At 44.1% G+C, this 27350-nt stretch overlaps 1 protein-coding gene across 2 annotated transcripts in view; it reads left to right on the top strand.

Annotated features, from left to right (window-relative positions):
- The window catches only part of ZFPM2 (zinc finger protein, FOG family member 2), a 355148-nt gene that overhangs the window by 62173 nt on the left and 265625 nt on the right, over positions 1–27350 (top strand). Inside the window, exon 3 of one of the 2 annotated variants that reach the window (XM_075270229.1) lies at positions 9001–9096. In XM_075270229.1, coding sequence (XP_075126330.1) covers positions 9001–9096 — 96 coding nt within the window. Of the gene's footprint in view, positions 1–8997; positions 9097–27350 lie in introns of both variants that reach the window. The other variant, XM_075270228.1, reaches the window with a different exon arrangement.

Raw genomic sequence — 27350 nt, 5'->3', positions numbered from 1 at the left:
TTGCCACAGTTTGTCAGTTTTCTTTCCCTTATGCTCATCCATCCCTTCATATATAATGAAATCCCACATTAGAATAGTTTCTTATAGAGTGTGAATATGGATCAAACACATTCTGCCCATTACACAATGTAATCTACTCGCTATCAGCTAATTGCTTATTTGTTTCTATGTTCTAATTGAATTTCTATGTGGTTAGCATCTATCCCTGTATGACACAAGTCACCAGTGCACAGTTTTGCTGCAACCTCTTGTTTTTCTTTGGAAGTTCAGAAACATGTTAAGAGATAATGTTGTGCAATGTTACATGACGTGTTCTTGGTTCATTTCACAGGACTGTTCTGTCACTGGCAATAAAAATCAGTTCTTCTGAATTGTTTCACTGTAGTATATAGTCACCACCATGATGGCATTCAGCTTTATAGGGTTTCCCTGTTTCCACATAGTGGGAAATGATTGGAGTGGCAGACAGAATACAGAGGAGATGCTGAGTGCAGTGATATATAGTTTGATGTGACTACATTCAATATTTTTATGTATAAACTGTGCAAATGTTACCACAGAAAGCCTGTGAGTCCTGCTCCCCCCACCACTCATAGAGAAAGCCTGCGAGTCCTGCCCCTCACTAATAGAGACAGCATGTGACTCCTGCCCCCCACTAATAGAGAAAGCCTGAGAGTCGTACTTCCCCCCCCCACTAATAGAGAAAGCCTGAGAGTCCTGCCCCCCACTAATAGAGAAAACCTGTGAGACCTGCCCCCCACTAATAGAGACAGCATGTGAGTCCTGCCCCCCCCACTAATAGAGAAAGCCTGTAAGTCCTGCTCTCCCCACCACTCATAGAGAAAGCCCGTGAGTCCTTCTCCCCCTACTTAATAAAGTCTGTGAGTCCTGCTCCTGCCCCCACTCATTGAGAAAGCCTGTGAGTCCTGCCCCCCCACTAATAGAGAAAGTCTGAGAGTCGTACTTCCCCCCACCACTTATAGAGAAAGCCTGTGAGTCTTGCACCCCTCGCCACTCATAGAGAAAGCCTGTGAGTCCTGCTCCCCCCACTCATACAGAAAGCCTGTGAGTCCTGCACCCCTCGCCACTCATAGAGAAAGCCTGTGAGACCTGCCCCTCACTAATAGAGACAGCATGTGACTCCTGCCCCCCACTAATAGAGAAAGCCTGAGAGTCATACTTCCCCCCCCCACTAATAGAGAAAGCCTGAGAGTCCTGCCCCCCACTAATAGAGAAAACCTGTGAGACCTGCCCCCCACTAATAGAGACAGCATGTGAGTCCTGCCCCCCCCCCACTAATAGAGAGAGCCTGTAAGTCCTGCTCTCCCCACCACTCATAGAGAAAGCCCGTGAGTCCTTCTCCCCCTACTTAATAAAGTCTGTGAGTCCTGCTCCTGCCCCCACTCATTGAGAAAGCCTGTGAGTCCTGCCCCCCACTAATAGAGAAAGCCTGAGAGTCGTACTTCCCCCCACCACTTATAGAGAAAGCCTGTGAGTCTTGCACCCCTCGCCACTCATAGAGAAAGCCTGTGAGTCCTGCTCCCCCCACTCATACAGAAAGCCTGTGAGTCCTGCTCCCCCCACCACTCATAGAGAAAGCCTGAGAGTCGTACTTCCCCAAACCACTTATAGAGAAAGCCTGTGAGTCCTGCACCCCTCGCCACTCATAGAGAAAGCCTGTGAGTCCTGCTCCCCCCCACCACTCATAGATAAAGCCTGTGAGTCCTGCTCCCCCACCACTCATAGAGAAAGCCTGTGAGTCCTGCCCCCCCACCACTCATAGAGAAAGCCTGTGAGTCCTACTTCCCCCACTCTAACCCTGACCTTAGTTTGGATCTTCCATCCACTTCCATCTGGCTCCTTGGATTTGTCCTGGTACCTGGTGTTCTATTCCTGGCATTGACCCCTGGCCCATCCTCTGACTACGCCACTGTCTCAGCCACCAGGTTGTTGTATCCCGATTGTTTCCTTGTAATGCTCCTTGGCTACGTTACTGACTACTCTTTAGTTCTATCAGCACTCCTGCCACAAATTGGTGACCATTCTGGGACTATATACCTCTTTGCAGGGTTTCAGGGTGAAGAACAATGAGATTCCTTAGACTCTGCATTGCAGTCTAGCACCAAAACCATCGTGAATTTGTGATGTAGAATGTAACCATATCAAATCCTATCATGGCAACCAATATATTTCCAGGCTCCATGAATTCCACTATATATTGTGCTCAGGAGACTTATCTGTGCCACTCTAGCCATACCTATATCTAACAGCCCCCAGGATTCAGTGCAAAAGCAAAAATGCAGGCAAAGTGTTTGGGTCCATTGTAAACCTTTGCACCCAATAGTTGAACACTCATACAAATGCCCACAATATTTCCTCGTAACACCAACGTTTCATTAATCCTCCCACTTCGGGGTCCCTTTTGCAGATCCTCCCACCAAAGACAAACAACAATGTAACATTTACTTGCAATAGAGAAATAACATAAAACTATATCCACACTGCCCTGTGCCAAATATAAATACATTAAAAAAAAACCCGAAAAATTCTCAAGTTCACAGTCCCTTTAAGAAATCTCTTGCGGTAACCACATAATAAATGTCATATGTGATTTTTAACTTGGGAGATAAAATAGGACATGTTTATAGCAATAGATAAGTATATTTATACAATATCTTCCTTGTTATCTCCTAGAATTATTCCGGGTCTACCACAGTCCGGGATTTTTATGCTTTTTTTTCACGAAATGTTTAACTTCAATGCCGTCTCTCGCTCTGTTGCTTGGCAACTTGTGTATTCTTTGGGCGCACTGTGACCCTAAAGGTAAAGCAGAAACCGGTCGTGAAAGTTACATAGATTTCTGCCAAAGTGGTTGTCCCCGATGCCCTCCATGGTGGTTTTAAGTAGAAATCGTAATAATCTAATACATTTGCAAGCACCAAAGGGAGCACAATCTAAGAGCCGTGTAAAGGGTTAAAGATGTATTTAATATGGCGGGTCTGAGAGATTTGCTTCCAAGAGTCCAAGAGGTCACTCCATTTTTCTGGAGCCTTCTAGACTTTCTGGGAGAGTTGGTAAGTATGAATGAGCATGACTTTTGTCTTAGTTGACAGCTTAGGCTAGGTTCACGGGGACCTGAATAATGGAGACCTGGACTGCTAAAACAGTGGTTACCCATAGACACCCATGGGCCTCATAGACTATGAATGGGTCTGCTGGGTTCTGTTGGGTTTCCGCCATTTTTATTCTGAAATAGAAAAGTACTGTATGGAGGATTGTCTGCGGTTTCTGCGGCGAAGTCTCCAACAAAGATGGAGGTGCCAATGTCAGTGTTGGTGGTGGAAGAACACTCACATGAAGTTGAGCTTTATTATGCTGGAGCGGGGTAGCACTAGGACCTGTAGGCATAGGGTTTTTGTGCAGAGGACGCATATGGATGGTCACATAGTCTCGCAGTTGGCCTGTGAGATCTGTTAAGCCCAGGGTCTGTACATCTGAGGAACTTTGGTAAACTGGGAGCCAAAGTGGGCTTGTTTGGTTGGTTATGTCATTGAAGGGGCTTATCAACTGGAGGCCAGTTTGGTTGGTTGCGTGGTTGGAGATGCCTATTTATTACAGCGGAGGCAGTGGGCTGGAGGTTGACTTATGAAATGTGGGTTCTGTGGAAATTGTACAGTCTCGATAGCCTGGTACACCTTTTGGAGAACCATTGGTGACAACTGTCTTTGTGATTATCACCAGGCAAGGCCAAGAGAGCAATGAAGAACCGATATGAGACCATTCAAGCAGATGGTTACAGATGAAATATCTTGTAATAAACCAAACGCTCCCAATAACCCTCAGAAATGCAGAAAATGTCCATGTCCTGACAGAAGTTGTGAGGATTATTATTGCATTGTAACTGGGATTTATTGTAGGTTATGAGCAGAGGAGCAGCTGTTGGTTAACTGCACAGGAAGTCTGCTGTGTGTTGTGAAATACCTTCCTGTATGAACACATCTTTATTACAATATATCTTATACAAAACGGGATTCATATATATGTATATGGTGACTGTGGTAGTATGATCATATGGTCAGTGAGAGTGAGTCTTCATTGTCCAGAGGATAAAAATCTGTTCACATATCTAACACATCAGTTCTGGAACAACGGCGGAACGACAGTACACAGTGGACAGAGCAAGAAGCCGAGAGCACCATCCATTGTGTAATGGCCACATGGAGTTAGTGCAGGTCAAGTTTTCCCAACCAATCTGATATTGATGACCTATCCCTATTGGTGGGCGCCCAACACATCAGTTATTCATAGCATCCTCCATTGGTGGAACTAGAGTATGCAGTAGAGGGAGCCAGAAACGGACAGATTCCAGCATGGAGTTACTGAAACTCAGTTTACTGTGACCTCCTCCAATCAGATATTATTGACCAATCCTTATTGGTGCGTTTTCAACACATGAGTTGATCATAGCACCCTTTATTGGTGGAACTTGAGTACACAGTGGACAGAGCTGGAAGGATACAAAACTATCCATTGTGTAATGACTGTGTAGACAGGGATGTAACTATAGGGGGTAAAGTAGTAGCCATCACTACTGGGCCTTGGACCAGTAGAAGACCCCAAAAGTCCCTCTGCCATATAAAATAGACCACTCTTCTAAATGGCTCATGATAGGTTGTGGCCCTATTACAAATTTAGCATTGGGGCCCAAGATCTTCAAGTTAAGCCTCTGTGCTTGGGGTTACTACAGCGCAGCTCCCATTTAAGTGACCCAATGTTATATTGATGACTTAACCTGGGGAGCTTGACAACGCCTTAAAGAAATTTGATTTATCTCATCTTTTTCTTATAATAACGGCTTACAGACCCATAAATCTAACATGTCCCCTTTAAATGGATGGATCATTGAATAACACCCTGGAACCCTTCCTTACATCTTCATCCTCATCAGCCTTCTTCTCCCTTATGTTAATTCTATTTATAAGGATGAATTACAAGTTTAGGCTAAACAAACAAATGAATGTACTTGGAAGAAAAGCCAATTTGACTTTGTATGTTACCTTGCTGTAGGAGACGTTTGCGCAAATCGCCTATAAGCTTATTGACCTGAATCTTTGACTCCTTGTTTGGCAGGATATGGCTAGAATGAGGACACTGATAGATCACTGATTAGAGCTGATTGAACACCCCCCTGCTAACAGCTTGCAGACCCCACCTGCAGGCTCCACATTATCTCAGCTGCCTAGATTTGTTATTTTCCAGGTCCAATACAACCCCCCACCAGTGACAGGCTCCATCTTATTAATGTACATTTCATTTCACAGCACTTGGCTTGTTGCATTTAGCATTGCCGTAGTCATTTCTCATGAATATATAATTTCTATATCAGTATACAGCTTATATATGTGTCTACAAAATATATACATATAAGAAAAGCAAACATACATTGGAGACGTCAATTCAAAATGGCACCAATTCCTAAAAAATTATCGTAGGAAATTGGATGCAAATTTCTAGACACATTAGGCAATTTTCTCTTCCTTACGTCTTCCCATGGCGGGCATACTTCTATATGAAGATTTTTGAGATTTTTTGATTGTTTTTGGTTACTCTTTTAGAAAAAAGTTACGAAGGAAGTTGTAAAGGGGTTGGATGTCAGCTCCTTGATATGGTGCCTATACAAATCTATAGGCCCATGTGCCTACATTTTTCTAGTAGATGCTGTATTAAGACTAGAGGAGCGAACCAGTTCGTAGAAAAAAAAAATTGTTACAAATTTTTCCAAGAATCTCTATTATAGGTTGGGGTCTCTTCAGTAGAGGCCCAAGGGTGGTGTCTTCTCTCATTTTTTCTCAGCCTCTTCTGCTCTCCTTATGAGCCCCAGAGGCCCATGTTTGGGTCTAAGTGGTCATGTCGGGCACAACAACATCCTGACACTTTAATCCAAGCCCGGGAGAGATGAGGGAAGGGGAATATCAGTGTTTGTTATGTTTTTATCCATGTTTATAGCTTGAAACTAAACAGGGGGCAAAACAAATCTCATGAGGGTCACACATCTCTAAGACATGTCCCATGCTTCTTTTTTAGGGACAGTATGGCATCTCGTGAAGGTACCATATGGCATGGTACCAGCATGTTCCTTTGTCTATCAGGTCCGAGTGCCCCTTTAGACATAATCAGTCTACATGACTAAGTCTCTGGTGGCAGCACATCTCCTGCAAGGTTAGGATGGGTCTAGAGTCTTAGGTTCAAATTCAACCAAGGATGAGATCGGCAAGGAGTTTGTATGTTCTCCCCATGTTTGTATGGGTTGTCTCCCACATTCCAAAGACATACTGATAGGGAATGTAGATTATGAGCCCTATTTGGGACAATGACTGATAATATATGATGGCGCTATATAAGCAAGCAAAATAAATAATAGAATTCAACATGGCCAAGCCTTTAGTTCTCTACCAGTTTCTTGTTAGACGTTGTCTTACAGTGCAGTACATGTATGAGGACCTTTAGTATGAGTGATCTGTAGACCACAGGCAATCTAGTCTTACAGATTTAATTGCTCACAGGTCTTCTTGCTTGGGATCTGATGATAATAGGTATGGGTACAGACTGGTACAGCCAACAGTGGAGGTGTATGGGCAATAATGGCTTAGCCCAAAGTTTGCCCTTGACGTGCCAAGGTTCCAGTGTGAACTTTATAGACCAAATAAAAATCTTTCTCCTCTCCCTAAAAGTTCCGCTCTGTCTTTATGAACTTCTTCTTCTCGGTACTTGAATGAAAAGGGCCCATTTCACACCAAGCAAACAGACCGGCACATTTGCTTTCCCTGCCTTCATGTGAACTCCAGGTCCAGCCGAAATGATATCCAGGCTCAGATTGTGAATCCATTTGTTTAATGCTTCTTAAAGGAAATTGCAATATAACAGAAGAGATGAACACACATCATAAAAAATAAGATCACAGGACTATTGAAGGAGTGTGTACATAAAAGAAGAATGTTTGCCAGACTTTTAAACAAAGGATTATAGTGCAGAACAAATCAGATCTGAATGTGAAACGCGTTGGAGCAGTGTGACTATTATCCTCCGCTTGGCAGATATCTTATTATATATTGTATTGTATGGCTTGCATTGCACTTCAGAATTTTTCTTTGCATTGTACATACAGTCCTATGAAAAAGTTTGGGCACCCCTATTAATCTTAATCATTTTTAGTTCTAAATATTTTGGTGTTTATAACAGCCATTTCAGTTTGATATATCTAATAACTGATGGACACAGTAATATTTCAGGATTGAAATGAGGTTTATTGTACTAACAGAAAATGTGCAATATGCATTAAACCAAAATTTGACCGGTGCAAAAGTATGGGCACCTCAACAGAAAAGTGACATTAATATTTAGTAGATCCTCCTTTTGCAAAGATAACAGCCTCTAGTCGCTTCCTGTAGCTTTTAATCAGTTCCTGGATCCTGGATAAAGGTATTTTGGACAAACAATTCAAGTTCAGTTAAGTTAGATGGTCGCCGAGCATGGACAGCCCGCTTCAAATCATCCCACAGATGTTCAATGATATTCAGGTCTGGGGACTGGGATGGCCATTCCAGAACATTGTAATTGTTCCTCTGCATGAATGCCTGAGAATTTGGAGCGGTGTTTTGGATCATTGTCTTGCTGAAATATCCATCCCCGGCGTAACTTCAACTTCGTCACTGATTCTTGAACATTATTCTCAAGAATCTGCTGATACTGAGTGGAATCCATGCGACTCTCAACTTTAACAAGATTCCCAATGCCGGCATTGGCCACACAGCCCCAAAGCATGATGGAACCTCCACCAAATTTTACAGTGGGTAGCATGTGTTTTTCTTGGAATGCTGTTTCTTTTTGGACACCATGCATAACGCCTTTTTTTTTATAACCAAACAACTCAATTTTTGTTTCCAAAATGAAGCTGCCTTGTCCAAATGTGCTTTTTCATACCTCAGGCAACTCTATTTGTGGCGTACGTGCAGAAACGGCTTCTTTCTCATCACTCTCCCATACAGCTTCTATTTGTGCAAAGTGCGCTGTATAGTTGACTGATGCACAGTGACACCATCTGCAGCAAGATGATGCTGCAGCTCTTTGGAGGTGGTCTGTGGATTGTCCTTGACTGTTCTCACCATTCTTCTTCTCTGCCTTTATGATATTTTTCTTGGCCTGCCACTTCTGGGCTTAACAAGAACTGTCCCTGTGGTCTTCCATTTCCTTACTATGTTCCTCACAGTGGAAACTGACAGGTTAAATCTCTGAGACAACTTTTTGTATCCTTCCCCTGAACAACTATGTTGAACAATCTTTGTTTTCAGATCATTTGAGAGTTGTTTTGAGTAGCCCATGATGCCACTCTTCAGAGGAGATTCAAATAGGAGATCAACTTGCAATTGGCCACCTTAAATACCTTTTCTTATGATTGGATACATCTGGCTATGAAGTTCAAAGCTCACTGAGGTTACAAAACCAATTTTGTGCTTCAGTAAGTCAGTAAAAAGTAGTTAGGGGAATTCAAATCAATAAAATGATAAGGGTGCCCATACTTTTGCACCGGTCAAATTTTGGTTTAATGCATATTGCACATTTTCTGTTAGTACAATAAACCTCATTTCAATCCTGAAATATTACTGTGTCCATCAGTTATTAGATATATCAAACTGAAATGGCTGTTGCAAACACCAAAATATTTAGAACAAAAAATGATTAAGATTAATAGGGGTGCCCAAACTTTTTCATAGGACTGTATGTATAGGTCTATAGTGAGCACAGATATATGGTGAAGACCCTCCAAAACATTGCCTATTTGAGAAGACCACTTCCTTATCCAGACCATGAAAGTTCTTGGAGAAGACCACCTTACTAGAAAACCAATTTTTGGGTGGTCTTGTATACGATGCGTAGATGTCCTTATCTCTCCACGTGTAATACATCATGTCACCATTTTATTGGGTTTTTTTTTTGCAGAAGAAGAGGGCAATCATGAACCAGCAGAATTGGATGGAGAGGCTCTGGCAGACAAAACGTTACCAGCCGGGACAGTAACCGATGGCTGGGATGGACCAGGTAAGTGGAAATACCATTGTAACATAGTACACGCCATTTGTGTGTTAGAAGAGTCCATGCACACAACTGTACAGAATTTCTGTATACTAGCCATAATTACTAATAGACTATGGACTGACTCATTTCTATGGCCTCATGAACACGATTGTATTTCTCGTGGTCCATTAACTGAGCCATAAAATGTGGAGTTCTGAGGTCGGGGCTTATATATTATAGTGGATTTCTGGGACATAAATTGATAATCCCTGGAGGACTGACAACCGTAGCCCCTGCAGATCAGCTGTTTGAAGCGTTAGCCGTGCTCTCCATGCACTACTTCCGCTTCACTGGCCATGTGATGTCATACTCAATGGTCGCACAGCCTCAGTATCATTCCGGTTGAGCTGCGATACCAAACACCACCGCTTGGCAAGTAATGCAGATTCTGCAGCGCTCATCCTGATCTTTACTTGGTCACCTATCCCAAGGAGAGGTGATCAGTTACTAAGGCTATGTTCACACTGCCATTGTTAATGTCCGTTGCTGTCATAGGATGAGAGTAATGGACATTAAATGTAGCAGAGTAGTGGACACAGACGGAGTCCTCTCTTTCTATTACCATTCCTATTGACTCTAATGTAAAAAAAACATGGCAGACATTGCTTTCATCATGTTTGCTTTTGTTTAGTCTTGCATGCAGGACTTTTTCTGTGTTTAGTCTTGCATCCATTGGGTTTTTAGATTTGGGCAAATGCAGACGGACTCCCAAAGGAGCGGCTCCTTCTGTATCTGTCTTTTTATGTCTCTTGTTCTCATCCTGTGACAGATGAGAGTAACAAATATTACATAATGGTAGTGCCTAACGCCCTGAAAAACCAAGAAAAATGTGGACCATCTGTGGCATTTGTGCGCCCTGTCTGCCCTATGGTCATGACCATGGACACTAACACTTTGGAAATCCCATGGTGTCATGGTGTGGACTTAAGGAGATGTTAGGAGTTTCGTAACAGCTGGAGAGTATCAGGTTGTAGATCACTGTACCAATGTGGTATGTACCAATGTACTAGTGGGAGTCTATATTACTGTGTAGGTTTGCAGGATAGGACCCTGTTTGGATCTGTTCTGTCCATAAAGGGAAAGAGCTCAAATTTTCTAATTTTTAGATACGTCAGATTTGCCCTTTGGTTCAGCTAGGATAGGACATCGTGCAGATCTAGTTGGTTCAGTTTAATAACCATCTGGCTGTCAATGTATTCCTGAGGATAGTAGGAAGATAACTTTGTTTTTGCAGGTTTAGATGCAGTTTTTGATGTCATTGTAACTACATGGTACTTATATAATGGTGGCATGCATGTGTACATATATTAAAAAGGGTGCAGTTACTTTTCACTTCCTATCTTCTCCTTTTACTTTGCCTAGGCTGTCCACGGAGAGTTGAGAAGTAGTCAGTTCTTTAGAATTTTACATTTCTGTAGAGGTATCTAAAGGACTTGCCTGATTTGGAAAATACCTAGTCCTGCAATGAGAAACTGATCATAAGTTCTCCTACTGCGGGGACTCTCAATGATGAGCTGTAGTCTATGGGAACTCAGCAGGAAGTGTTTACTTTCCCTGCAGCACCACTGCAGGGCAAGTGAAGTATTACACATTTATAGCTGAAACGATTAAGCTGCCTATGTAAAGCACGGACATGTCAGGTCCTCCAGGACAAGAGACGCTCTTCGTAACCACTGGTTAATAGATGAGGATACTGAGTGGGAAGGATGGGGAAAGGGGAGTTACAATTCACCAATTTCTTTTCATGCCTTAATAAGCTCCACTGATTCTGCAGCAGGTGGAATTTTTTTTCTCTAGCCCCCACCATTCCTGAGCAACCAATGCTGACATATCATCATGTCCATTGTTATCATTTGGTCCTGGAGCATGTAATAAAACCTGCAAAAAAGAAACTTCTTGAACTCATAATGCATAAAATTCTTTTTAGAATTTTGGAGATATTTCGTTCCTTTAGGTTCTACCTCCCAAGTCGTTTGGTTACATTTCCTGTGGAGGGAAAAAAATTAAGTAGCAAAGAAATAAAAATAAATAAAAAAACCCTCAATGTTTATTTATCTACAAACAGCGCCACTCTCGGACATGGGCTTGTCTGGTATTGCAGTTTCAATACAATACACAGTCTATGTACAATATAGTTATTACTCGGGGACACGGCCATTCTTCTGTTTGGCTTTCATGTATTTGACAGACTAAGATCATTCCGAGGTACAGAGTGCCGACTCGTTCTCATTACATAGTGACGGTAAATAGTCTTCCGTCGTTCTAGTAGCCGCCTGAGACGGTATCTTTTTAATTGGGCAGTGAAATACCTGTATAAATAGATTTTACGATAGATCTACGTAATGATACATCTATAATTCCTCTATAAATACATAACATCTAATGTGGCGAGGACTTACTCAGTTTCCATTCCTTTAAGAACTTGCAGTATGGCGCTTTCATTAGCAGAGATTTTTTTTCTGAATATTAATGAGTTTTCTCCTTTCCAACTTTGTGGGCGATAAAAGCTGTGCTTCCCATGCTGCTCACTTGCTTTCTTAATGAATCTGGAAAGTCATGAATTTCTGCCTCATTGCTAAATGAGCGGTATCATTTTAAGGCATGAAACATCCTGAGTAGACGAGAGCGAATACTATTCGAAATGGCAGTTTCGAATAGCGTGGTCCCATAGGAATGAATGGGAGCGTCCGGCGCGTAGGCTGCGTCCATTCATTCCTATGGGAGCGTGCTATTCGAAACTGCCATTTTGAATAGTATTCGCTTGTCTCTAATCCTGAGCTTAGACCCCGTGCACATGACCGAGTGTACATTCGATGTGGGCCTGAATTTGCAGTCGGGTAACACTTGGAGTGACATCAGAGTGCACATTGTTATGCATTCATGTCTAATGGGTTTCCCAATCCATTCTGTGTAATCATCTATGTCATCGGAACGGAACGAATCTGAAGCCACCATAGATGTGAATTCATATGTTAATCCAAATGTAAAGCTCCATGGAATTAATGGTGCTATATAAATAAATAAATAAATAATAATAATAATCATCATCTGAATGCCATTAGAGCACATTCTACGGCAATCTTGGCCCACATCGGATGCACGCTTGGTCATGAGCATGGGGTCTTTGCCAAACTCCTGAATGATACTTCACTCGGTTCTTGAGCAGGTCCAGGTAGCTGGTGCTAGTTCTCTTCTCTATTCTGTGTCCTATAGGCAAGGTATGGCCATGCCCATGCTGGTTTAGGATATGTTCACACTACTGTTATTACCGTACATTGCTTTCACCCGTCATAGGTAGGGTTGAGATTTCAGGATCGATTTTAAAATCTGATTTCCAATAATTTTCCAGCCGATCCCGATCATGAGATTTCACATTTCTGACATGACTTAATGATTTAGGTTGGCCACGATATACAAGTCCTTGTTGAAAAAGGAGAGGTTGCTCTAGCGCCACCTTTTGGACGGTAGCTCTCTATAAATCAATGCCTGGATTTCCTGAAACCTATTAACATAATCTGGGAATAAAGAAGAATAACTTCTCCGAAAGGGAAAGGAATCCATCCAGAGACAGACAGCTGTTTTGAGAGTATTGCGTCTCATCAGGGTAGATCAGGCTACTGGCTGGCGGGATATGACTGGCCATACGTGAGAGCTGGCGCTTGTACGGCCGGCAGCTACTTCAGACCTCTTTGGTAACAATATCTTGTGTACGGTCAAAAGCGGAATAAGTTCCAAGGTCTATGGGCGAGTTTTCTAGACATGCTCTGTGCAGGGAGAAGATAAGCCATGACATCATCTATTCTCAGTAATGGAGGTAATGATATTTCATTGGTGTTATCTATAGAGCATACCTGCCAAAGTTCTAAAAATGCATGCCAAATCTACCACAAAATTTTTGAATGATCACACCCTTTTTTCAAAAATTCACCCCCTATTTTGTTTTACCCTTTCTCTAATGTGAACATGAAACGTCCCACTCCCGCACCTTTCTTGTGACGTGGCCGGCACATATAGTGCCAAGGCACATGCAATATCACCAAGGGCTTGAAGAGTTGCCCACTCTTCTGGGACACTGAGAGGCTACTCCCTTTTAGAAGGAGCATTCTGGATGTTTTGGGAGAGTTGTTAAGTATTCAACAGAGGTCTTGTCTTCTAATGTAATACTGTCTGTCTGTTCCATACATGAGTTGACTGCTGCAAAGAATACCACTACAGAACTGGTAGTTGTCAGGCTATTAGGCTTAATGAAAATTGCAGAATTTGGTGTTTTATAAAAAAATATTGCAGTGGCCATGGCCTAAGAAATTCTTGGGGATTGGAAGAAAATGCATACTTATCAATTGCATTCTGGAGAATCTGTACTGGAGAATTTATCGTAGACAAAGTTTGGGCACACAGCATCATATGGGATGGAGTTCAGCAAATTCCACCACTTTGGGGCAATGATGTGGATTTTGCAAGGCTTGATACCAAAAATTCAAGACACATTTGTACTGGCATGGACAGCCATACAAATGAATTATCCTAGGTCATGAGACACTGTTTGCAGCAACTTGTGGCTAGTGAGGCTAGTAAGGTGGGTATAGAGCCAATCTCCCCACTATGATATTACGATATAAAGGGGGAAAAAAAACAGAATATCAATCCAGCCCTGCAGATAGATAGGTTAGGATCATCAGAATCCAGCTTAGGTTAGGATCACCAAAACCCAGAATATCTACCCAGCCCCCCAGATAGATAGGTTAGGATTAGAGATGAGCGAACACTAAAATGTTCGAGGTTCGAAATTCGATTCGAACAGCCGCTCAATGTTCGTGTGTTCGAACGGGTTTCGAACCCCATTATAGTCTATGGGGAACAGATACTCGTTAAGGGGGAAACCCAAATCCGTGTCTGGAGGGTCACCAAGTCCACTATGACACCCCAGGAAATGATGCCAACACCTCTGGAATGACACTGGGACAGCAGGGGAAGCATGTCTGGGGGCATCTAACACACCAAAGACCCTCTATTACCCCAACATCACAGCCTAACAACTACACACTTTACACACTCAATACCACCTCTCTGACAGTAGGAAAACACCTTGAAACATGTGTATTTGGCACTTGCAGTGAGGAGAGCTTGTCACCAGCAGTGAATTTGGCCCTTGTAGTAAGTTGAGGTTGGCACCAACATTTGTTTTGAAAATCAGGGTGGATTGAGCCTCTAACCAGCAGAGTTTGGGCAAATTCATGGTGGAGGGAGCCTCTAAACACCCCAGTTTGGGCAAATTCATGGTGGAGGGAGCCTCTAAAAACCCCAGTTTGGACCAATTCATGGTGGAGGGAGCCTCTAACCAGCCCAGTTTGGACCAATTATTAATGGTGGAGGGAGCCTCTAACCAGCCCAGTTTGGGCAAATTCATGGTGGAGGGAGCCTCTAACCAGCCCAGTTTGGACCAATTAATGGTGGAGGGAGCCTCTAAACAGCCCAGTTTGGGCAAATTCATGGTGGAGGGAGCCTCTAACCAGCCCAGTTTGGACCAATTCATGGTGGAGGGAGCCTCTAACCAGCCCAGTTTGGACCAATTAATGGTGGAGGGAGCCTCTAAAAAACCCAGTTTGGACCAATTCATGGTGGAGGGAGCCTCTAAACAGCCCAGTTTGGGCAAATTCATGGTGGAGGGAGCCTCTAACCAGCCCAGTTTGGACCAATTAATGGTGGAGGGAGCCTCTAAACAGCCCAGTTTGGGCAAATTCATGGTGGAGGGAGCCTCTAACCAGCCCAGTTTGGACCAATTCATGGTGGAGGGAGCCTCTAACCAGCCCAGTTTGGACCAATTAATGGTGGAGGGAGCCTCTAACCAGCCCAGTTTGGACCAATTCATGGTGGAGGGAGCCTCTAAACAGCCCAGTTTGGGCAAATTCATGGTGGAGGGAGCCTCTAAAAAACCCAGTTTGGACCAATTCATGGTGGAGGGAGCCTCTAACCAGCCCAGTTTGGACCAATTAATGGTGGAGGGAGCCTCTAACCAGCCCAGTTTGGACCAATTCATGGTGGAGGGAGCCTCTAACCAGCCCAGTTTGGACCAATTCATGGTGGAGGGAGCCTCTAAACAGCCCAGTTTGGGCAAATTCATGGTGGAGGGAGCCTCTAAAAAACCCAGTTTGGACCAATTCATGGTGGAGGGAGCCTCTAAACAGCCCAGTTTGGGCAAATTCATGGTGGAGGAAGCCTCTAACCAGCCCAGTTTGGACCAATTAATGGTGGAGGGAGCCTCTAAACAGCCCAGTTTGGGCAAATTCATGGTGGAGGGAGCCTCTAACCAGCCCAGTTTGGACCAATTCATGGTGGAGGGAGCCTCTAAACAGCCAAGTTTGGACCAATTCATGGTGGAGGGAGCCTCTAAAAAACCCAGTTTGGACCAATTCATGGTGGAGGGAGCCTCTAACCAGCCCAGTTTGGACCAATTAATGGTGGAGGGAGCCTCTAACCAGCCCAGTTTGGACCAATTAATGGTGGAGGGAGCCTCTAACCAGCCCAGTTTGGACCAATTCATGGTGGAGGGAGCCTCTAAAAAACCCAGTTTGGACCAATTCATGGTGGAGGGAGCCTCTAACCAGCCCAGTTTGGACCAATTAATGGTGGAGGGAGCCTCTAACCAGCCCAGTTTGGACCAATTCATGGTGGAGGGAGCCTCTAACCAGCCCAGTTTGGACCAATTCATGGTGGAGGGAGCCTCTAAACAGCCCAGTTTGGGCAAATTCATGGTGGAGGGAGCCTCTAAAAAACCCAGTTTGGACCAATTCATGGTGGAGGGAGCCTCTAACCAGCAGAGTTGGTGGAAATCAGGGTGGAGGGAGCCTCTAACCAGCAGAGTTGGGGGAAATCAGGGTGGAGGGAGCCTAGTATTAGCAGAATTGTGCAACGCTTATGGTGGATGAGTATGAGGATGCGGAGGAATTGGAGAGGTTGAGTACAGACATGGAGTTTCATGTTGGGGTGCTTTACACAGGTGGGCACAAAAATGACGGCTCTACCCAGTGGTGGTTCATTTTTATCAAAGTGAGCCGGTCGGCACTCTCAGCTGACAGACGGGTGCGCTTGTCAGTGATGATGCCACCGGCTGCACTGAACACCCTCTCAGATAGGACGCTGGCGGCAGGACAGGACAGCACCTCCAAGGCATATAGGGCAAGTTCAAGCCACAGGTCCAACTTCGACACCCAATACGTGTAGGGCGCAGAGGGGTCGGAGAGGACAGGGCTGTGGTCGGAAAGGTATTCCCGCAACATGCGCCTATACTTCTCACGCCTGGTGACACTAGGACCCTCCGTGGCGGCACTTTGGCGAGGGGGTGCCATCAAGGTGTCCCAGACCTTAGACAGTGTGCCCCTCGTTTGTGTGGACCGGTGAGAACTTGGTTGCCTACTGGAGGAACTGCCCTCCCTGCCGCCAACGTCACATGCTGGAAACATCTCCATCATATTCTGCACCAATTGCCTGTGGCAAGCATTGATGCGATTGGCCCTCCCCTCTACCGGAATAAAAGACGAGATGTTGTTTTTATACCGGGGGTCAAGGATAGCAAAGATCCAGTACTGGTTGTCCTCCATGATTTTGACAATACGCTTGTCGGTTGTAAAGCACCCCAACATGAACTCAGCCATGTCTGCCACAGTGTTAGTTGGCATGACTCCTCTGGCCCCACCGGAAAGTTCAATCTCCATTTCCTCCTCATCCTCCATGTCTACCCATCCGCGCTGCAACAATGGGACGATTCGAAGTTGCCCGGAAGCCTCCTGTATCACCATCACATCATCGGACAACTCTTCTTCCTCCTCCTCCTCCTCCTCCTCCTCCTCCTCCATTAAACGCAGTGAAGCGGACAGATGTGTGGACCTACTCTCCAGCTGTGATGGATCGGATGCTATCCCTAACTCCTCTGTGTGATCTGAGTTATCCCTGATGTCAATCAGGGATTCTCTCAGAACACACAAGAGCGGGATTGTAAGGCTCACCATCGCATCCTCAGAGCTCACCCTCCTTGTGGACTCCTCAAAGACCCGTAGGATGTCACAAAGGTCTCTCATCCATGGCCACTCATGGATGTGAAACTGAGGCAGCTGACTTTGTGGCACCCTAGGGTTTTGTAGCTGGTATTCCATCAAAGGTCTCTGCTGCTCAACCACTCTATTCAACATCTGAAACGTTGAGTTCCAGCGTGTGGGGACGTCGCACAAAAGCCGGTGTTGTGGCACATGCAGGCGTTGCTGGAGAGATTTTAAGCTAGCAGCGGCTACTGTCGACTTGCGAAAGTGGGCGCACATGCGCCGCACTTTCACCAGTAGCTCTGGAACATTGGGGTAGCTCTTTAGGAAACGTTGCACCACTAGGTTGAAGACGTGGGCCAGGCATGGAACATGTTGGAGTCCGGCAAGCTCCAGAGCTGCTACCAGGTTCCGGCCGTTATCACAAACGACCATGCCTGGGCCCAGGTGCAGCGGCTCAAACCATATTGCCGTCTCATCGAGGAGGGCATCCCTCACCTCGGAGGCAGTGTGCTGTCTGTCCCCCAAGCTGATCAGCTTCAGCACAGCCTGCTGACGTCTACCAATGCCAGTGCTGCAACGTTTCCAACTCGTAGCTGGGGTCAATCTAACAGCGGAGGAGGAGGCGGTGGCGGAGGAGGAGGCGGTGGCGGAGGAGGAGGCGGTAGAGGAGGAGGAGGAGGGGGGTGTTCTTCTCGTGTCCCTGCCAGGAATGTTAGGCGGGGAGACGAGGTACACCGGGCCAGTTTGGGAAGCAGTCCCAGCCTCAACTACATTCACCCAGTGTGCCGTCAGTGACATGTAGCGTCCCTGTCCGCATGCACTTGTCCACGCGTCGGTGGTCAAGTGGACCTTTGTGCAAAGCGCGGAACTAAGGGCCCGCCTGATGTTGAGTGACACGTGCTGGTGCAAGGCGGGGACGGCACACCGGGAGAAGTAGTGACGGCTAGGGACGGCATAGCGAGGTGCCGCAGTTGCCATCAGGTCCAGGAAGGCGGGAGTTTCAACAAGCCGGAACGCCAACATCTCCTGGGCCAGCAGTTTAGCGATGTTGGCGTTCAAGGCTTGCGCGTGTGGGTGGTTAGCAGTGTATTTCTGCCGCCGCTCCAATGTCTGAGAGATGGTGGGTTGTTGTAAAGAAACGCCTGATGGTGCCTTTGATGGTGCAGGAGAAGGAGATAAGACAGGACCAGGGGAGGATGAGGTAGAAGTCAACAAAGTGGCGGAGGCAGATGAAGTGGTGTCCTGGCTCGTCCTCTGGAGTGCATCGCCAGCACAGTCAGCAGTGGCAGTGGCAGAGGCAGTGGCAGAGGCAGTGGCAGTGGCGTGAACGGCAGGCGGCCTTTGTCCTGCCGTTGCTGCCTGCCACTGATTCCAGTGCTTGGATTCCAAATGACGGCGCATTGAAGTGGTGGACAGGTTGCTCTTCTCAGAGCCCCTAATCAATTTCGAGAGGCAAATTGTGCAGACAACACTATATCTGTCCTCGGCGCATTCCTTGAAAAAACTCCACACCTTCGAGAAACGTGCCCTCGAGGTGGGAGTTTTTCGGGGCTGGGTACGAACTGGAACATCTTGGGAGATTCCGGGTGTGGCCTGGCTTCGCCTAAGCTGCTGACCTCTGCCTCTGCCTCTAGCTACCCTTTTTGGTGCTGCACCTGCCTCAACATCCACACTACTTTCCCCGCTTGACATCCCCCCTGTCCAGGTCGGGTCAGTGTCCTCATCATCCACCACTTCCTCTTCCAACTCCTGTCTCATCTCCTCCTCCCGCACAATGCGCCGGTCAACTGGATGCCCTGACGGCAACTGCGTCACATCATCGTCGATGAGGGTGGGTTGCTGGTCATCCACCACCAAATCGAACGGAGATGGAGGAGACTCTAGTGTTTGAGCATCTGGACACAGATGCTCCTCTGTTAGGTTCGTGGAATCGTGACGTGGAGAGGCAGGTTGAGGGACAATGAAAGGAGCGGAGAACAGCTCTGGGGAGCAGGGACAGTTTGGGTTATTGTTCTGTAAAGCTTCGGAATTTTGGGAGGAAGGAAGACAAGACTGTTGGGTAATAGGAGGAGAGGAGGCAGAGTCTGACTGGCTGCTGGACAATGTGCTGTAAGCGTTCTCTGACAGCCATTGCAAGACCTTTTCCTGGTTCTCGGGCCTACTAAGGTTTGTACCCTGCAGTTTAGTTAATGTGGCACGCAACCCTGGCACTGTGGAGTGGCGCAATGCTTGCTGCCCCACAGGAGTAGGCACGGGACGCCCTGTGGCTTCACTGCTACCTTGCTCCCCAGAACCATTCCCCCGACCTCGCCCACGGCCTCGTCCACGTCCCTTTCCGGGAGCCTTGCGCATTTTGAATTCCTAGTTAGAAATTGGCACTGTATACCAGTAGTAAAAATTGTGGGTGCACGTAACCCCAATATATTCTTTGAATTCCCAGTCAGACACTGGCACTATATGGCAGTAGCAAGAAATGAGGGTATTTGTATTCCCAATATACTCTTTGAATTCCCAGTCAGACAATGGCACTGTATACCAGTAGTAAAAATTGTGGGTGCACGTAACCCCAATATATTCTTTGAATTCCCAGTCAGAAACTGGCACTATATGGCAGTAGCAAGAAATGAGGGTATTTGTATTCCCAATATACTCTTTGAATTCCCAGTCAGACAATGGCACTGTATACCAGTAGTAAAAATTGTGGGTGCACGTAACCCCAATATATTCTTTGAATTACCAGTCAGAAACTGGCACTATATGGCAGTAGCAAGAAATGAGGGTATTTATAACCCCAATATATTCTTTGAATTCCCAGTCAGACAATGGCACTGTATACCAGTAGTAAAAATTGTGGGTGCACGTAACCCCAATATATTCTTTGAATTCCCAGTCAGACAATGGCACTGTATACCAGTAGTAAAAATTGTGGGTGCACGTAACCCCAATATATTCTTTGAATTACCAGTCAGAAACTGGCACTATATGGCAGTAGTAAGAAATGAGGGTATTTATAACCCCAATATATTCTTTGAATTCCCAGTCAGACAATGGCACTGTATACCAGTAGTAAAAATTGTGGGTGCACGTAACCCCAATATATTCTTTGAATTACCAGTCAGAAACTGGCACTATATGGCAGTAGCAAGAAATGAGGGTATTTATAACCCCAATATATTCTTTGAATTCCCAGTCAGACAATGGCACTGTATACCAGTAGTAAAAATTGTGGGTGCACGTAACCCCAATATATTCTTTGAATTACCAGTCAGAAACTGGCACTATATGGCAGTAGCAAGAAATGAGGGTATTTATAACCCCAATATATTCTTTGAATTCCCAGTCAGACAATGGCACTGTATACCAGTAGTAAAAATTGTGGGTGCATGTAACCCCAATATATTCTTTGAATTCCCAGTCAGACAATGGCACTGTATACCAGTAGTAAAAATTGTGGGTGCACGTAACCCCAATATATTCTTTGAATTCCCAGTCAGAAACTGGCACTATATGGCAGTAGCAAGAAATGAGGGTATTTGTATTCCCAATATACTCTTTGAATTCCCAGTCAGACAATGGCACTGTATACCAGTAGTAAAAATTGTGGGTGCACGTAACCCCAATATATTCTTTGAATTACCAGTCAGACACTGGCACTATATGGCAGTAGCAAGAAATGAGGGTATTTGTATTCCCAATATACTCTTTGAATTCCCAGTCAGACAATGGCACTGTATACCAGTAGTAAAAATTGTGGGTGCACGTAACCCCAATATATTCTTTGAATTCCCAGTCAGACAATGGCACTATATGGCAGTAGCAAGAAATGAGGGTATTTATAACCCCAATATATTCTTTGAATTCCCAGTCAGACAATGGCACTGTATACCAGTAGTAAAAATTGTGGGTGCACGTAACCCCAATATATTCTTTGAATTACCAGTCAGAAACTGGCACTATATGGCAGTAGCAAGAAATGAGGGTATTTATAACCCCAATATATTCTTTGAATTCCCAGTCAGACAATGGCACTGTATACCAGTAGTAAAAATTGTGGGTGCACGTAACCCCAATATATTCTTTGAATTACCAGTCAGAAACTGGCACTATATGGCAGTAGCAAGAAATGAGGGTATTTGTATTCCCAATATATTCTTTGAATTCCCAGTCAGACAATGGCACTGTATACCAGTAGTAAAAATTGTGGGTGCACGTAACCCCAATATATTCTTTGAATTCCCAGTCAGACACTGGCACTATATGGCAGTAGCAAGAAATGAGGGTATTTGTATTCCCAATATATTCTTTGAATTCCCAGTCAGACAATGGCACTGTATACCAGTAGTAAAAATTGTGGGTGTATATAGCCCCAATTCTATTGCTAGGGGACTTGCAGGGTATTTCTGGGGTGAAGGTGGGGGGGCACACCGTTGGAACGGGTATCGGGGTATATATCGGGTATACGGGAATACACTGACAGTGTATTCCATTCAGGATCCTGGGAAAGCTGGGTTGCGGCGATTGAGCCCGTCAGTGCCACGTTACACTGACAAGCTTCTCCCTGGAATTTAGCTCTTATAAGAGCTGTTGTGGTTGTCTTCTCCTTCCTATCCTAGCCTGTCCCTGCCTACCCAGAATCTAAGCCCTAGCTAGCTGGACGGAAACCTCCGTCCTCGGTGAATTGCAAGCTCAGAATGACGCGAAGCTGGGCGTCGCTGTTCTTTTAAATTAGAGGTCACATGTTTTCGGCAGCCAATGGGTTTTGCCTACTTTTTTCAACGTCACCGGTGTCGTAGTTCCTGTCCCACCTACCCTGCGCTGTTATTGGAGCAAAAAAGGCGCCAGGGAAGGTGGGAGGGGAATCGAGTAATGGCGCACTTTACCACGCGGTGTTCGATTCGATTCGAACATGCCGAACAGCCTAATATCCGATCGAACATGAGTTCGATAGAACACTGTTCGCTCATCTCTATAACCTATCTATCTGCAGGGCTGGATTGATACTCTGGATTCTGGTGACCATAACCTATCTATCTGCAGGGCTGGATTCATAATCTGGGTCCCGGACCACTCCCTTTAAGCACATGACCCATAATAGGTTCTATACAGTCGTTACAAATGTATCAATTCACTATAACCATTATATGTTACTTAGTCACACTCCTCACTACATCCTATTACAGAAATAGTCAGGTGTATACATATCTACCTACACAAATGTAACAATGCCATAAACACGTTACTTAAAATGTAACCAAAGCCTAATAGAAACCATTGCTAATAGTATCCGTGCAGCCTAACAAGGACGCTGAGATTAGCAGTCCCGCTTTCCATTTTTTTTCCCTTCTGATTGTGAAAATGTGCTAGATAGAAAATCTACAGAAATGCCATTTGATGTAAATTAAAAAAAAAAAAAAAAAAGCCCCCCTGAAACACAGCGAACAGTAGAGATAGTTTGACAGTAAGAGGAATATTGTGAAGACGGAGAAGAAATCATAGAAAGGCTGTGTGTTACCCTGACAGTGAATCAGTATTATCTCTGCTATCAGATAATGCAGTTATCATTAATTTTCACATTTGCATTTCAATCTTTAGAAGGAAATGACTCTTGCCGGATGAAGATAAGAGCTCTGTACCACTATAATGAACCATCATTTCATCACGGCGCTTTGTATCCGTATGAAAATGAGGCTGGGGAGGGTGGTCATAGAAAACATTATAACAAAGTGTCAAAAATTACTACAGACTTCCAAGCCCTTTATAAAACAAGAGGCAGTCTAAATAAATCTTCTGTTGTGAAGTGGCTATCAGATTATTAGAAGAAAGCTTCCGTCTCCGTCGGGAAGAGAAAACAGTGGAGGAGGAAAAGGCTTTGAGCTCTGGTCCCTCTCTTACCATGACCACTTTTTCAAGGACCTGGAACGCAGCAGGTTAAAGGAATAAACCCCCTTTATAGACCCGAAGCGATGGAGGGAAATTAATTCCCCCCCATTAAAGAAATGCGGCGTTTTTACCAGTTTTATTAAATCTTAGTTCTGGCGTTGGCATTGTCTATGGCTCAGCCGTATAACCTGCATGTCATTCATGTAGAGGGAAATAGGTGTCTGTTATTTATATGGAAGTTGTAAGAGATAGATGATGGATGGATGGATGGATGGATGGATGGATGGATGGATACATAGATAGATAGATAGATAGATAGATAGATAGATAGATAGATAGATAGATAGATAGATAGATAGATAGATAGATAGCTGGATGGATAGATAAGAAGTGGAAAGGCTGGATGGATAGATATATATATACATACATACATAAGGAGAGATAGACAGATAAATAGAGAGAGAAGGAGACAGACAGATGGATGAATAAATAGATAGACATAAATAGAGATATAGCTATAGATAGATAGTCAAATGGGTAGACAGATGATATATAGATAGATAGATAGATAAAGACAGGAAGAAAAAGAAACAACATAGATAGATAGATAGATAGATAGATAGATAGATAGATAGATAGACTGATTGATAGATAGATAGATAGATAGGAGATAGATAGGTAGATAGATAGATAGATAGATAGATAGATAGATAGATAGGAGATAGATAGATAATAGATAGATAGATAGATAGATAGATAGATAGATAGGAGATAGATAGATAATAGATAAATAAATAGATAGATAGATAGATAGATAGGAGATAGATAGATAGATAGATAGATAGATAGATAGATAGATAGGAGATAGATAGATAGATAGATAGATAGGAGATAGATAGATAATAGATAAATAGATAGATAGATAGATAGATAGATAGATAGATAGGAGATAGATAGATAGATAGATAGATAGATAGATAGATAGATAGGAGATAGATAGATAGATAGATAGATAGATAGATAGGAGATAGATAGATAGATAGATAGATAGATAGATAGATAGATAGATAGATACAAATAGATTATTTTACTATCCTTCTGCCTTCTGAGACATGAGATAACTAAACATATGCTAGATGTATAAGATACTTGCAGTGCAGTGTCCTCACATACAGTGCACATTACACAACACTACTGACTCTTAATAGTTAATGTTGTGGTATAATGGATATTCCATATCTTTATTTAGCGCCTGACATATAGTATTCTTTTTGATGCCCTGATGTCATCTTTAGTTCCACTTTCTTGCATTTTTGATTTGCTCTTAATTTTTTCTCCAGAGACAATGTTGAAATCTAGGTCTAGTGTTTGGCTAAGAACATCACCCCGAGCTCCACAGCAAAGCCACAGATATTCCATAGAGAAATCAGAAGTCTTATATGGTCTATAGAAAAGATAGCCACAGGGAAAGCTTACAGGTGCTTACATAGAACATCTATCTATCTATCTATCTATCTATCTATCTATCTATCTATCTATCTATCTATCTATCTATCTTGTGTCTATTTCTGTATCTAATCTTTTCTATCGGCCTATGATGGCCATGCATATATGGTCAGCTTACCACTGGGAAATGGAATAGGGGACCGGACAACCCTGTGTTACACCCTTAGCCAAGAGCCCTGCCATTGGTAACTCTGGCTGTAGTGGAGTTATGTAAGTTCTCATGTCTCATCCATGTACAGGGAATATGTAGAACATCTTATTTGCGCCCCCATCTATACTGAAGCTGCCATACATGTGCAGAAGTTGTGGGATGGTCAGGATAAAGTCCATCCATGAAGGATATAGACAGTTCTGTAGACTCCGGGGTGGTGACAGAGCTTCCGAGACCTGGTCAAGTCAAGGGGCCTGATGGACTAGACCTACACTAGAAAGGGATTTTATTACCGTTGCACAATGCCGTACCCTACTACATGTCTACAGGGATCGATCAGATGTATTTTACACATATATGATCAGTGGTTATGGCACTGGTATATACATCCCCTGACTTCTCAGATTGTATTTTTTGGCTGCTCGATCCTGTATTTCTTTCCCTTTCGTGGTGATACAGTAAGAGGATTGACAAGCTAATACCAGCAGCCAAAGGGCTCAAGGGGTGAAGAAGTTAAATAGATTGGAGTTCTATATTGAATGGTTATCCCCAGGATGCCTGGACATCTCAAGTAACGATTTCCACTTGCAATGACCTTCACTGTGTCGATGGCTTTTCCATTGTTGCTGCTTGTTAAACAATTCAGTAGAAGTCAGTGGACGAGAACTGCTTACAGTTGTTTGCACTATGTTTTGATCTAAAAATGGCAAATTGATGCAAACGTAGCCCATTTTATTAGTTTTGATGGTTTATTAAATATTGGTAGATGACGGGTTCATAATGTATACCTCATCCAATTCATAGAGGCAAAGAATAATTCATCTGGACATACCACGGGGCGTCTTGGAAGACATACATGCATCTATTATATAAGAGCAGGAGGGGTAGTGAGCATAGCCCAGAGGCAGGACCTTGATATTTGTATTGCACTATATAACATTATTGTGCACTATTATATTTGCTTTGGTGTGCACTATATTTAAAGGAGTTTTCCAGGACTTATTAATTTATGACCTGCTTTGGCAGAGGTCTGACACTGAAAAGGGTGTTGCTGTTTCTCCAAAAAGGTAAGCAGCAACGCCCTCATTGCTCCAAAGAGCTCATTTGCATATTGACAAAAACAGTGATAGCAGCAATTCACAAGGGGGAAACACAGTTTGATTCAGGTGACCATAACCTATCTATCAGCAGGGCTGGGTGATATGCTGGTTCTGGTGACACTAACCTATCTATCTGCAGGGCTGGAGTGATATGCTGGTACTGGTGACACTAACCTATCTATCTGCAGGGTTGGGGTGATATGCTGGTGACATGGTGACACTAACCTATCTATCTGCAGGGCTGGAGTGATATGCTGGTGACATGGTGACACTAACCTATCTATCTGCAGGACTGGGTGATATGCTGGTTCTGGTGACCCTAACCTATCTATCTGCAGGGCTGGGGTGATATGCTGGTTCTGGTGATACTAACCTATCTATCTGCAGAGCTGGGGTGATATGCTGGTTCTGGTGACACTAACCTATCTATCTGCAGGGCTGGGGTGATATGCTGGTACTGGTAACACTAACCTATCTATCTGCAGGGCTGGGGTGATATGCTGGATCTGGTGACACTAACCTATCTATCTGCAGGGCTGGGGTGATATGCTGGTTCTGGTGACACTAACCTATCTATCTGCAGAGCTGGATTCTGGTGACACTAACCTATCTATCTGCAGAGCTGGGTTCTGGTGACACTAACCTGTCTATCTGCAGGGCTGGGGTGATATGCTGGTTCTGGTGAAACCAACCTATCTATCTGCAGGGCTGGGGTGATATGCTGGTTCTGGTGAAACTAACCTATCTATCTGCAGGGCTGGGGTGATATGCTGGTACTGGTGACACTAACCTATCTATCTGCAGGGCTGGGTGATATGCTGGATCTGGTGACACTAACCTATCTATCTGCAGGGCTGGGGTGATATGCTGGGTCTGGTGACACTAACCTATCTATCTGCAGGGCTGGGGTGATATCCTGGGTTCTGTTGACACTCCCTTTAAATCTTATCCTGAAAATGAGAATATCCCTTAATGTTCCTTACACATTGGCAAAACAAGTGGCGGTAATTTAAGTCCCTGCTAGCGGATTAGTGTCCCCAAACCACCTGACAGACTCCCTTTCTAGTGAACTATCCCATAACTCGAATATTGTTTCTGTTCATTCCACGGAATCATCTTTCATTCTTCTTTCTACCGTTTAATGTTTCCCATCACTAGAAACAGCTGAAAGTTCTAGAAGATTATGACTGATTATTATTCCTCTTGAGCAAAAGCCAAGACTAAATAAAGCCACTAAGCTACATTAATTGCAATTAAAACCAGGAGTCAAAGGGTAATAATGTATATCTATCACACAATCCTTACACACTGCAACGGAGAAGAAGAAAGAAAGATTTAGAACAAAAAAAAAAAAAAGACATTTCTATATCCATATTGCATTACAATGTGATCCGCGGCGGTCCGAGAGCCAGATGTCCGCTGACCTGCGCTGACCACTGCGCTTAGACCATATGGTTTTGCAGATTTCAGTGTTAATTGTGGTGCTGATTCCTGATCTCTCCGATTACTCCGAGAGCCAAATTCTTCACTTTTTTTTTTTTACTA

Source organism: Leptodactylus fuscus, chromosome 4, assembly GCF_031893055.1.
Source record: "Leptodactylus fuscus isolate aLepFus1 chromosome 4, aLepFus1.hap2, whole genome shotgun sequence".
NCBI classification, from domain to species: domain Eukaryota; kingdom Metazoa; phylum Chordata; class Amphibia; order Anura; family Leptodactylidae; genus Leptodactylus; species Leptodactylus fuscus.
This window is presented reverse-complemented; position numbering and strand designations above follow the sequence as displayed.